Below are 14,162 nucleotides of genomic sequence, written 5' to 3'. Positions count from 1 at the left end.
ATTATAGAGTAAGCAGTTTCTGAGTAAATAAACTAAATATTCTGAGAAATAAAGTGATACATAAGTTAAGAGCCTATTTATCTGATAGTTTTTGAATTTATTGAATGCATATAAGCAAGCGGTTACTTGTTCAAGTAGTTTTATAATACTGTGGAAAAGTTTTAACTAAACCTAAATTTCAGTCAATAAAATGTTTACTTATGATAATTTATAAATGGGGCAATTTCAGTATTTTTGTTAGTGAATTAGAGTTAAGAATATTTTTGAGTCTGAGGTTGCACGAATGTAATTCATACTTTCTGTGTATGAATGTATGGAGCTTGAATGTTGTTGCTTATTGTTCTCACTAATAAGCTGTCAAAGATAATTTCAAAATCATTTTTGGTAAAAGGTGTTGAACGTTATCCCCAGTGATCAGGGATGAGAAGATAAATCATTTTGTGTGATTCAAACATAGCTGCTGTATAAATTAAGTTTTTGCGTTAAAACAAACTTAATGAATTACCTATACCTAGCAGATGTGCTTGTTTTTTTCAAGAATGGTAACTTGTAAAATTCAAGAATGGTAACTTTTATTATAAATAGTGGTCATACTGGTCATCTTGCTTTTATTAATATATTTTGATATTGTCATAATTTGTTGTAAAATATTTTTTCTTTTATTAAAATTGTGATTTGTTAGTGTTAATAAAAATTTTTTAATGTAATAGTTGTTTGATTTTAATCTATTTACTTTTCACCTGCAGCATTTGGGTTTTGTGAATATGGCAGTCCAGATGGTGGCCTTAGAGCTATACGTATTCTTCATGAAATGGAGATAGGTGGAAAGAAACTTGTAGTAAAAGTTGACCCCAAAACTAAAACACTATTAGATGAATACAAAGGTGAGGGCAATATGATTACTGTTATCTAATTTTTATGCATTTTTAAGTTATGATGATTAAAAAGAAAAGCTATTAAAAAATAAAATAAAAATAAGAATTATAGCTGAACAAAATTTCTATTGTGTGTGTTAGTTTCTGTTTTGTTTAATTGTTTAAAATGAATAATATGTTTTAGTAATAATATGTTTAGTAATAATAGTAATAATATGTTTAGTAATAATGAGTTTTATTATTGTTATAAACATTCTGATTCAGTTATTTATATTTATTTCAGATTGTTATGCTTTTTATTAAAAATTTGGTATGATAATTGCAAAACATGTATTTATTTACAGCTTTATTTTATTATTTAATTTTGTACTTTTTGAATCACCTTCATATTTGTTGGAAAACATAATTATTTAAGAAATATGTTTGTTTTACTGACATTGTTATTTTGGTAGAATCCATCACCTTGTTTAGTTAATGATTTGGATAAAAAGGAACTGGTCAAATGAGTCCATAATAGTGTCTTTATAAAAAAAATGTAACTAGGTAGATTATTTTTACTTAATAATGATGTTAAATTTTGGTACTATTTATTTCTTGCCCATAAAGTGGTGTATGATGAAAGATGCATTGCTTTTCTATATGTTTTATTTTGGTATGAAATTAGATACTCCATATAATTTCACTCATGAGTGATGCCAGATGTTAAAGATATGTTGAATTTCTGCTTTAAAATATTCCTCTTATATTTTTATTTATAGATTCACTAGCTGGTAATGGTTTTTTATATTGAGAATTTATTTTCTTGCATTGGTGAAGAGGCCTGGGTAAATTTGTTTACACTTTAATGAAAATGGCTTCTTTATTACTCCTGTTCACCATTTTGTGGTTAGGATTTAATTAACACCACATTCTTGATTGACAATTCGTTAATGTTACAAGCCACAGGTACAGTTATTACAAAAACAAGGGATGGAGCTGCCTGTAGGCTCTGAATGAAGAAAGCTGCACTAGATATCTGGACACTTCCAGAAAATCATGTGAATTAATCGGTCAAATTTTAGAATAGTTAGGAGAAAGTTATTTACTGTAATAAATATAAATATACTGTTGAAATATGGATGAGGTAGTGTATTTGATGGCTGCATTATTCTGAATGTTCTGATATGTATAGTTGTAGTTTCCTCAACTGCTTCAACTGATAATTAGTGTTTAAATGAATTCATTCTGTTTTTAAATTACAAAACTTCAGCTTGCAGTGCTGCTGGTAATTAGCTAATTTTTTCTTTTATGTACAAAGTTTATGGGTGTTGGGAGTACAAAATTTTTATTATTAAGGTGTATAGTTTATTAATGTGTTTTGAATATCTATGAATGCTTTCTAATCCAGATATTCTAGGCTTTGAATGCTCCAGACATTTTTGAAGCAGAAGGCTCAGGAAAATGTATTTTATAGTAAAAATAAAGTGCTATTTTTAACAAATTAAATTGTGTATTTTCTGAACATATGAGAATTATAGTAACAAGCGCGTTTAAAGTATATTTTCAATATGCTGGTTAACTCTAACAACTTTGAATTGTAGAATTATAATACCCAGGAGAAATTGTATTTTATCTAGTAAAACTGTATCATTTAGTTGTAAGAGAAAGGATTTCAAGTTTTTAAAAACTGATTAATCTGGAAAAAACTGCATTTTCTGGTATGCTCTAGAGTAAACATTTATTATTTGAATGTTGAATAAATTAATTCCCTGTTATTTAATTGCAGGAAACTAATTCAGTTACCTGAAGTAAAGAAAAAATTACTGCGAGATAGCATTTTGCTGCATTATTAATTGTTGGGAAATTTGTGAACAAATATTTAATAAAATAAATGTGTATCATTTATTTGTGAACAGATGTCTGAAATATATATATATATTTTTTTTTTTCAAAATTTTATTACAATATTCAAATGTTGTACAATTGCCTAACAGCATTCATCAAGAATTTGCCATTCTTAGATGAAGTAAAGTTCTCATCTCTGCAGTATATGTAAGTCATCAATTTGCCTGTAAAACCATATTGCCTGAACATGTTTTATTGTTATAATTAAAATTAATTGTAATTTTATTATTTTTTAAATTTTAGCTGAACTTCCCTATCTCTTGTAAGTATATATATATATATATATTTTTTTTTTTTAATGAAGGTTCAGTATTATGGTTTTTAATGCTTAACTAAAAAAATTTACTGAAAAACTGAAAGTTTATTATTTTTACTTTTAATTTTTCCTTTGTATTAACCAGTTTTTGTTCTGATATTTTTTTATTATTATGTGTGAAGTTTGTAAATTCATATTTTTTGTTATAAAGGTTAGAGCAGAAGAAATGCATGTTTCACTACTGAATAACTTTGGTCGTTTTAATTATAGAAAAAACAGTTGTTACATTAAATAATATTTTTATTGCATTTTTGAAAACAACACACCTTAATTCGGTTCAGAAAATAATGTCAGTAAGATGATATCCTTCTTGTTGGTCGCAAATTGAGAGCCTCTCTTCAAAGTTCTGCACGGCTTTCTCCAACATTTCATTCAACAGAGCTTCAATTTCTTGACAAATGGAAATTTTCAGGTCTTCAATTGTGTGTGGCTTGTTCATGTTCACTCTTGATTTCAGGTAGCCCTACAAAAAGAAGTCACAAATCGATAGATCAGGAGAGTGTGGGGTCAAGAAACATCACTGAATCGTGAAATGACATGTCCAGGAAACGTTTGTTGAACCACTTCAATTGATGCTCTCGCCATATGAGCTGTGGCACCATCTTGTTGGAACCACATTTCTCTCAAGTTCATCTGCCTTTCCTTTCCTTTTTGGACACAGGAAGTTACTTAACATGTCAATGTAGTGATGTCACTGTATCTGCGGTTCCTCCCACTTCAAAAAGTAAGGACCAGTAACCCCTTTCTTGGAGACACTGTACCACACTGTTATTTTTCAGCTGTGGAGAGGTTTTTGGTGTAGTTGACGTGGGTTCTCCGATACCTAGTACTGACAGTTCATTAACATAGCCATCCAGATGAAAATGGACTTTGTCACTAATCATTATTAGAGTGTTTGAATCTTCCGTAAGAATGGTGTTCATTATGCCAAAAAATTCTTTTTGATCCACAAAATCTGTTTCAGTTAGCTGCTGGACCATCATTATTTTGTATGGGTGAAATTTGAGATCACCATGTTAGATGCAATGAAGCGAATGACAAGTCATTCACTTACCCAGCACTACAGCCTAGTGTTTCAGACTAAACAAGAAATGCTAGTCCAAACTGCTGCCCTTTTCACTCTGTCTACATTTTTTGGAGTTCGGACTGAATGGGGAAGGCCAGGTGGTTTTTTCTTCATCACAGATCCAGTACTTCTAAATGCCTCAACCCATCGGAGTATGGTGTTTCAATCTGGAACTGCACCTCAATGTTAGACAATAAAATTTCGACAGAAAAGATGTTGAACAGTGACTACAGAATCATTGTTTCTAAAAAACTGCTCAACAACAAACACATGTTGTTCTACGTTCCATAGCAACTGAAACTGTATAATCTGATCTGTCTGCCAGAGGTTGCCGAAGGTCAATCCCCCACTAGCTGATGAGTGCTAGCAATTTAAAAAAGTGCATTTCCTCTGCTCCACCTGTAAAATTATTATTACTTTTTAGTAATTATTGATGGACTTTACTAATTTTTTTTTATACAGTTTACTGGATTTATACTATTTTTTCACATTTATAATTTTTATAAATTGAACTTTATATTGCACTAAAAAAGATGTTATGTATTTATATTTTATCGCTGTATTTTACCAATTTAATTATTTATTTAAAGAATTTTTTTTATAGTTCTCAATGAATTGTAGCACGTACAGATTTATGTAAGCTATTAATATTGTGAAATATTTAATAGTAGTAGTAAATTATATTAATAATTTATATCACTTGCATGATTCATTTGAATGTGTATGAGTTCATTTTTTTCAGTGAGTGTGCTTGTTTGTTACAGCTGAAAAACGCAAAAAAGTAAAAGGTCACTCCCCATTACAAGATGAACCAGAAGAAGAAGATGATTATATGGATGAAGACATGAAAAATAGTGATAAGACTGCCAATGATAGAATTATGAGTATTTTAGTTGATTATGATTCAGATATGAAGAATTATGCTATGCCCAAATCTGAACGTTCAAAGAATCGTTAGTATTTCATTTATTGATTTGTTTCGTTTACTAGAACTTAGTTAATTAAAGTAATAGTTCATAAAGTTGTAAATTAATATCCAACATTTTGTTTATGACTAAAATGTAACATAAATCATTACTGTGGAGGTGATGACACATGTACAGAGCCAAATAACAGTTCTCATTTGAAACTTCTACTTACATTGATTGGCCTTAAAAAAAAAAAAAATACTGAGTTCATAACAATATAGATATATTAAAGTTTGATTTGTTATTATATTATTGTGTCTATGTTTGGTCTTCTGTCACCACCTTTGTTACTGGCAGGTAACAGCTACTGAATCTTGCTTTGGTGTAGTATTTTCTGGTGATTTGATGTTTATTATTCAACATCCCACATCTGTATCCATTTGGTATCTCTGTTTTTTAAAGTGTTTATTTTAAACATACAGTTGAACCTCGATATTACGAAAACCTCGATTTTACAGATTCTTTTACTGTACTGTGACATTTTAATAAAACTATGTATAAATCTACCTCTATTTAACGTATTCATAATGCTATGTAATGAAATGGTAACTTACTGCAAATTAACATAATACATTATGTAGTAACAAACTGTAATTTTTACAATTTTTTTTTAAAAAATGGCATTAAATTTAGTGTTTTGGACATCTGTGATTTAACGTCTTCTTTTGATTTCCATACTTAAATTGTACCTGTATACAAACCAAAGTATTCTTGGCAACAGTCAAGAATGACAGAATATTTTTATTGAACTGGTAAAGTGGAAATTCCCAAGATTCTCTTATAACCCATTAACAATAAAATTCTGACAAAAAATTTAAACACGTGTTCTGCGGTTACTGTCTGCCTGTACATTAAAGTAGCCGAATTTCCTGAAATCCATTAACTAATGCAGAGCACTAAAATTACTGCGCAAACTATTATTCATTTATCTAAACAAGAAATTTATCTACAGTACATAGACATAAAAAAATAGAATTCTTAGAAACATTTAACACAAACTTCCTCTATTGTTTAGTGCATACAAACAGCTCAGCAATAATTTTTCTTGGGATTAATTCAGTTGGTCTCTGTCTTTGGATTATATTACTTGCATTATACAGTACTGTACTGTGTTGTGTATTTATTGTACTGTTTACAATATTAAAACAGAAGTGCCTTAGAGTTGCAGAAAAAAATTAGCGTTATACATGAAGTTGACCTCTAACAAATGTTTTCCTGGGATTCTCGATTTTGTTATATAGAAGTTTGACTGTATAATAGTAATTACTTTTATATCACTCGCCACATGAATCGTGCTAATAGTCAAATAATTTATCTTATTAGTGAAGGTAGTATGATGCCTACTGGTGGTCTCTGGCTGACTTCAGTGTTGCAATAAATATTAATGACACTATTGGTATGTTGTGACTGCACATTATTATAATTCAGTTAGTGGATGAACTGTGAGTATTGATTGCAGTTCATACGATGAACTAACTATTAAGTGCACTCATACAATGTGAAGAAGTAGTATTTAAATCTTTGAATTTTTTATGTTCACACTGTACTATTGTAAAAGAAAACTTAGATTATTAGAATATGTAGAACAGTTGTAGAATACTTAGTGACATGCCATTTGTATATGGAGTTAAGTTGATTAACACAGGATGTGGATCTATATTAGCTGTCATCAAATAACATTACGGTTAACATTTGAAAAAGTACGTTATTAATTGAAATAAAATCATGCTAATTCTAATTAACCTAATTATTTCTTATGTTTCTAATTAACCTAACCATAAATACTAAAAAATTATTGCATAGTGATTATCTGTCCATAAATTATGTTCTGACTGTAACATTAATTTCTGTTAATTAGACGAAGGATAAATTATATTTTAGATAATTTCCTGATTCACTAAATATATTCTTTTATGGACCCAATATGTTAAATTATTTCTGTGAAAGAGAATGGAAAAAGTGACTGTTCCATAATGAATTAATTGTACAATAACCAGAACTAAATTTATAACTGAAATATTGTACTATAAAAAGCTATGAAATTGTTGTTAGCCTGAATCCAAAATGTATCACTTGTTCCTTAAAAAAAAAATATATTTTGTGTAGTAAACCCAAAAAGAAAAAAAATCATTACCAACTTTTCTTTAATATAAAATTGTAAACTATTCAACTACTGGGACAATGTACATTAGACTCATACCATTGGTTTTACTGTAGATTAAATGATAACTAGATCTTAAGGCAATGATGATTCAGATAATAATTATCCTGGTTATCAAGTTATCCAGATAGTGGATCTAATGTGTTTTATTATTTGAATGTTGAACAAAATGTAAATGTTTTTACTTTTTTTTTGTTTTGTAAATAAGGTTTTTCTTTTTTTTAGCTGAATTAGATAGACGGATACCAAGAAATACAGCACTTTCAGATCCAAATAAAGATTCCGATAGCAATTCTGTAAGTAATTTTAGTCATATGATGATATTAAAACAAATTGTAGTGAGACATATATTTTAGGTCTATGATTTTGGGGATAGGTTATTAGTTTTATTTGCAGAGATTAATGATTTTTTATTATATTGTAATGATTAGTTCCTATTAGAAATAAGTAACTTTAACTTAATCTGGAACTTAACATTGTAGGAGAAAAAACATGTGGATTGGGATTGTTGCGCTTGTTCCTTGTGCCAAGGTGTAAAAATGAGTGGAAGTGAAACTGTGAGGTTCCTATCATTATAGAATATATCCTCCTAATATTTCTCTTTCATGGTAAACTTTACTTCTAAAAAAGACTTTTATTCATGGTACTAATGAATCAGAATAATTTTAATTAATGGATATTCAAATAGTGTTGTGACTTTTAGTGGTTTTGGCATAGAAATTATCTAACTGAAAAGCTGTTTAAACCCAAGTTATAAGTTAATCCATAAGTTTTGGAAAAAATGTTGATTGCTATTTATTAATTACAATTGAATTAACCTGATACGAAAATCATTGTTACTTTACATAAGAATGACATGAATTTGACATTATTTTTGTTTACTATTTTTTTCATAACTTGAGTCCTTACTTGTGTTTCTAAATAGCAGTTTGTGTTTTTGTTTCAATTTTCAGTTTTGATCAGATATTATTTTTTTAGATGTTGGACCTTGATGATGCAAACATTGAAGAAGGGAAACGTGACTTGATTACTCGTGAAATTGGAAAATTTCGAGAAATTATGAAGGTATGTGAGTGTTTTATTTAATAATTTAATTTATATAACATGAAGGTATATTAATTTACTTTAATTATTAATGATTCATTATAGAAGTTGATACTTATATTTTAAAAAAAAGAAAAGATGTTTATTGATAATATACAAATTTTAGTTATCAGAATAATGTATATGGTTTTTATACTTTGGATATTTTTTAATGATTACATAAATGAAGTCTGAATAATATAGTTTCAAGTTATTAATGATGCTGTTAATTGTTGTTAGCTAGCTGTTACCTTGAAACATATTTTTTTTTAAATAGACTATGATAGAAAATAAAAGGATTACAGTTATTGATCATTAAACCTTCAGCATGGAATTGTATCTAAAAAAATAATTGTTACATTATTGTGATAGTTCTTTAAAATTTCTTAGAAGTCAGTCTCTATTATTTTCCCCTTTTTTTAAATAAGGGGAAGGAGAATTTTATTTGGTTTTTGAAATTCTTACTTTTTTTTTAGAAGTGGAGAAAAACAGAGTCACATACATCATCTTCATCTAGTGTTTTATTTACTTAAAATATTGTAAACTTGTTAATCATTCTTTATTTCACTGCATACATTTATTATTAATTACTTCAGTTTTTTCTACTTGAACATTTCTCTTTTATTTTATCTGGTATGGTACCATTATATGTATTGAAATTTTTCATAATTTTTTGTATAACTGTAAGTAATGAAGTTCTTCAACTTTTACCTATCTGCTTTCAAATATTGTTAGTATTAGTTGTATTTTTGTTATGCCATTGTTAAATCCTTATTACATTAGTAGTATTATTTGCCGATTAATATTTGTAACCATTTTTTCTTTTAACATTAGGTACATCAAATTAAGTTGTATGACGATCGTAACATGTACTTTTTTATATTTATTTTCTACGTTTATCTATTACTTATACTTTAATCTTAAGTTAAGGAGGATATCCTTGTGGTTTATTTCTTACAACTGTATATTGAAATACTTCCTTCCATTATTATTCGTTATGTTTTAAGACTCTTTGCAAAATTAATAAAAAAAACAATGAAAACATTTTTACTATAACTTAAAAATGCATAAGATATAAATCATCAGTATCCCACAAAGCATGTGTAAGCATAAAAATGTCGGTTACTTTTTTGTACAGTCAATATTTTGTTGACAAATTAATGAAAATCATTCACTAAGAAGAAAACATAGAATGTTGAGTAGGGATATTACTTTTTAGAACATAATATTTACTATAATAAAGATGACAGATAAATGCACAGAATAGGAGTTAATATTTAGTTTTTGGACAACAAGTTTATATATATATATATATATATATATATATATATATATATAAAATGATGGCTTTAAAGATTAGAGTAATGTAAAAATGTTTACGTTTGCTAATCTTTTTTTAAATAGTTAATAAAATGCCCAAACTAGGAAGAAGTTTGTTTTTGACAAGGTCAGTGTGCTGAGTATAAATTTTTTTATGTGTCTATTGTTACATGACTCTGTTTGAGTTAGTTCATCAACTTATGTGACTTGTCAATACGATTATTAAACATTTTTGATTGTAACCAAAAATGCAGTAAAAAGCATTATTATTCTTTTTAAAGTTTAAATAAAAATATTACTTTGGATTTATCTATTCTCATCAATAATCTCATCTGACTCCATTTAACCAAACTACATGGCTCCTGGGACCCTCTTCTAAGAGGAACTCTGTGTGACTTTGAGGAAATGGAGACTGAAAGTAGTAACAGTTTCTTTATTACCATAACAAATAAAAGTTATTTAAATCTTCCAAAAGCTGTGGATCAGTCTTATAAAAGACTGTCTTTGTTCTTTTGTATTGTCTCTTTCTCTTATCTATTCCTTTATGTCTTTTCTGTTATTCTAGTTAAGCTATTTACTTCACTTGCTGTGTTTTATTATCCAAATCTTATATTTCCATGAGTCAGCCATATATTAGAAAGAAAACATGGGACTAAAGAATATAGTTTCTTGTGCAGATTTAACCATTTATTAAAATCCAAAATAAATACAATTTAATTTGCAAAATTAATAAAAAAATTAATTAAACATTAAAAAATGTTAATTAATGAAAACATTTTTACTAGAATTTAAAAATGGGTTAAGATATAAATCATCAGTATCCCACAAAGCATAGAAATGTCATTTACTTTTTTTTCAGTCGATATTTTGTTAATAAATTAATAAAAATCATTCACTAGGAATAAAACATAGTTTTTTCTGGTGATAACTAGATGAATATTGAAGACCGGATATAGTTTTAAATGTATTTTATTCATATTTTAAGTAACCTTTACTACATCTGATGATAAAAGGTAGTATCCCCCCCTTCAAAAAAAGAGTTAATATAATGGAAGCTAAAAAGTAAAATAAAGATGAGCAAAATATCCATTTCTTTTTTAAAATTTCTTTTGATGTTTGCCACTAATTTTAGTAACATTAATGTAAATTTTATTATATTATGAGTCGTTGCATTATTATTAATTAAAATAAATAATTATAATTTATTAAAATAAAAATGGATATTTGCTCATCTTTATTTTACTATATAGCTTCTCTTATATTAACTCTGTCTGTTTGTGAAGAGTACCTTTTATCATTAAATGTAATAAAAGTTAATTAAAATATAAATAAAATAAATTTTAAACCACGATTGGTCTTGTAATATTCAATTGAATTCTATAGGATAAGATAAGAGGCATATTCATAAAGTAAGGGCCGTTTGGTCATTAAAAAAATCATCTCATGAGAAAAGGTTTTTACATACTGTTTTAGTTTACTACATATCTTCTTCACTTTTCCACATAATCACTATTCAGTTCTAAGCATTTTTCATAACGCTGCACCAGTTTTTTTAACTCCTTTGCATAGAAGTTTGCCACCTGGGAATTGAACTAGTTGACAACACCAGTCTTGAGTTCTTTGTTTTCAGACTGTTGTCCACCAAGTCACTTTTTCAAATGCAAGAAGAGGAAGCAGTCACTAGGTGCAAGGTCAGGACTATATGGAGGGTGGTGAAAAAGTTGCCAATGAAAATCTTAATCTTCTTGGTTAAGGCAGCGGTGTGAGGACGCACGTTGTCGTGGAGGATTACACCAGACGACAATTTTCAATATTGTTGATTTTAAATCGCATGTCTCAGTTTGGTGAGTGTTCCGTAGTACACATCAGCTGTAATTGTTGATCCTTGTTCCATGAACAAGGCTCTATTTAGCATCAGCTAAAATACCCTTTTTTGTTGATTACACTTTTTCCCCCAAAAAACAGTAATCAACATTTTTCGACTCTAGTATGGAGATTGGTTAAACTTTTTTTGTTTTGGGAAACATGAATGGTGCCACTGCATTGACTGTTGTTTCAATTTGTGTTGGTGTAGGATATCTACGTCTCGTCACCTATAACAATGTGGGAACACAAATCATCTCAATCTTATTGATAGCGGTCCAAAAACACTTGTCCACTGCAGATTCTTTGCTCTTTGTGTTTGTTTGTGAGCATTTTTGGTACCCACCTTGCATAAAATTTTTGATATCCGAGCTTTTATGTGATAATGGTGTAGCTAGAGGTGCATCCAACATGCGGAAATTCTTCACTCAGAGCACTAATTGTCAATCGCTTATCACATCACAGTTTTCAGTTCACTTGTTCAACGATTTTGTTGGTCTGAATACTGGGTCTGATACTCCGCTCTTCATCATGAACATATTTGCGGCTATGTTTAAAAGCTCTACACCATTGTCTAACCTTTTTTTTACTCATTAGTATAGGTATACTAGGCACAACTCCCGATGAATTTCAGTAGCTGAAGGTTCTTTGCACATAAAAATCGAATCACAGTGTGTGCTTCACAAGTGGCAGGAGAAACAATTGTCGCAGACATTGCGATCTGCATTCACCAGCTGGTAAACGACTACTGAATCAAAACAACTGCAGTGGCTTTGTAAATAGCCGATGGATGGCCCTGCATGTGTGAAACTGTGTTCAGACCCGCTAATATTTAAATATAAACCGACAGCCCCTACTTTGTGAATATGCCTCGTATTAAGATTTTTTGGTAAAGTTTATGATGTATGAGTTATTCAAAGAAAATTAAGAATAATATATTTACATGTAGTTCAGAAAATGTAACTAATAATGAAAAAAAAGGAATTCTTAAAAATCTCATTACGAGAATAAAATAAAAAATCTATTGTGAACACCACATGACTTCCTTTCACACCTATTAAATTACATACACACATTTTTTGCTGCACGTCAGTTAAACTTATTTCCTTTGAAAGTCAGATATGATCCTCCAATTCTTTAATAAATTGGACAGTTACACAATTGTAGAAATATTAGTTTTTATTAACATCAAATATTTATACAATTATTAATTCAACAATCTTACATGAAATGTTGGGATAGAATAAAAGTCCCCCTTTTTACTCGTATTACTAGATCAGTATTATTTGTATCTTCATGAGTTGCTGATTAACAAAAGTTTCAGATTTTTGGTGTGTTGTATAAATAAAAGTTAATAATAATTAAACTATTCTGTTTAGTGTTCTGCTGTTTACTAGTTACAAATGTTAATTTCGACCATACAGCATAAAATATTCAGTTTTTATTATTGGATTGTTTGATGAATAATCAAAAATGAAAAATAAACTATACAGGAAAAAGAAAGATAACATGAAGAATATCTAAAAAAAAAAGAATGACAAGAAGAAATGAAGAGGGAAAGAATAAAAAAAATTAAGAGAAGATGATAAATATAAAGAAGAAAATATTAAAACCAAAGAAAGAATAAAAAGATTAAGAGACTATAAAATAAATATAAAGAGGAAGAAAACGTTAAGACCAAGGAAACAATAAAAAGATTAAAAGAGGATGATGAATATAAAGAGAGAGAAAATTTTAAAACTAGAGAACATGTACACAAATTAGATCAGAAGAATTATATCAAACCAAAGAGAGATTAAATTGTTGGCAACAAAAAACAAATAAAAGAAATGATGATCAACTCAGAATATTGTCCGACACTATCAGAGGAGTAATGAACTAAAAGATAAGAATTTTTTTCAGTTAAAATGGATATTTCCATTGAAATCTGAAAACCGAAATTTTTCAATCACAATACTTCCTTTACTTTGTACAAGGAAGTATAAATGTACTAGTTCTATATATTTTTTTGCTAATACGCTAGATGTATACTCATACATAAGGATTTTAATTAAAGAAATGGTTAAAAATGATAAGTATGTCTAGTTCATTGAGTTTTATAGATTATGCAGTTTTGTCATACGTAAATTAAAAAAATTGAATTATTTTCTTTGAAGCAGTATTTTTCGTTTTTGTACATTTCCAAAACTGTGAATTCTGAGTTAGTGAAATTTTTGGACATTATATCACTATGTTTAATTCATTACTTATTGTTTTTATTACTTGTTAATCCAGAACAATCATTGTTTTATAAGAACATTGTTAAATGAAATCAAATAAAGTATGGATTACTTAAAGCTGTGGCTTTACTGATTTAATATAACCATTTACTAATGATGTCGTCTGACACTATAAAAATGAATTGTGAATAAAGGTTTCAGTGCTGGTAACATCAGAAAGAAAAGTCTTTTTATTTGTTTAGTTTTAATTATTATTTATTAAATTATAGACATTCATCCTATATTCATACTTTCTTTATACATACCTTAAGAATTTTCCCTTGTAAGAATTTTGAAGAACATGAAAAACTACTATTATTAGTGTTGTCTAATAAGATTTTAGGTTTTTCATATTTTAAGATTTTGTA

The 14,162-nt window shown here is 28.2% G+C and overlaps 1 protein-coding gene across 1 annotated transcript in view; it reads left to right on the top strand.

Annotated features, from left to right (window-relative positions):
• Window positions 1–14,162, top strand: part of LOC142320652 (RNA-binding protein 25-like) — an 87,715-nt gene that overhangs the window by 15,153 nt on the left and 58,400 nt on the right. Inside the window, exons 6-9 of the mRNA XM_075358692.1 lie at window positions 747–884; window positions 4,906–5,094; window positions 7,496–7,566; window positions 8,249–8,335. Coding sequence (XP_075214807.1) covers window positions 747–884; window positions 4,906–5,094; window positions 7,496–7,566; window positions 8,249–8,335 — 485 coding nt within the window. The remainder of the gene's footprint in view (window positions 1–746; window positions 885–4,905; window positions 5,095–7,495; window positions 7,567–8,248; window positions 8,336–14,162) is intronic.

Source organism: Lycorma delicatula, chromosome 2 (assembly GCF_047948215.1).
Source record: "Lycorma delicatula isolate Av1 chromosome 2, ASM4794821v1, whole genome shotgun sequence".
Lineage (NCBI taxonomy): Eukaryota > Metazoa > Arthropoda > Insecta > Hemiptera > Fulgoridae > Lycorma > Lycorma delicatula.
This window is presented reverse-complemented; position numbering and strand designations above follow the sequence as displayed.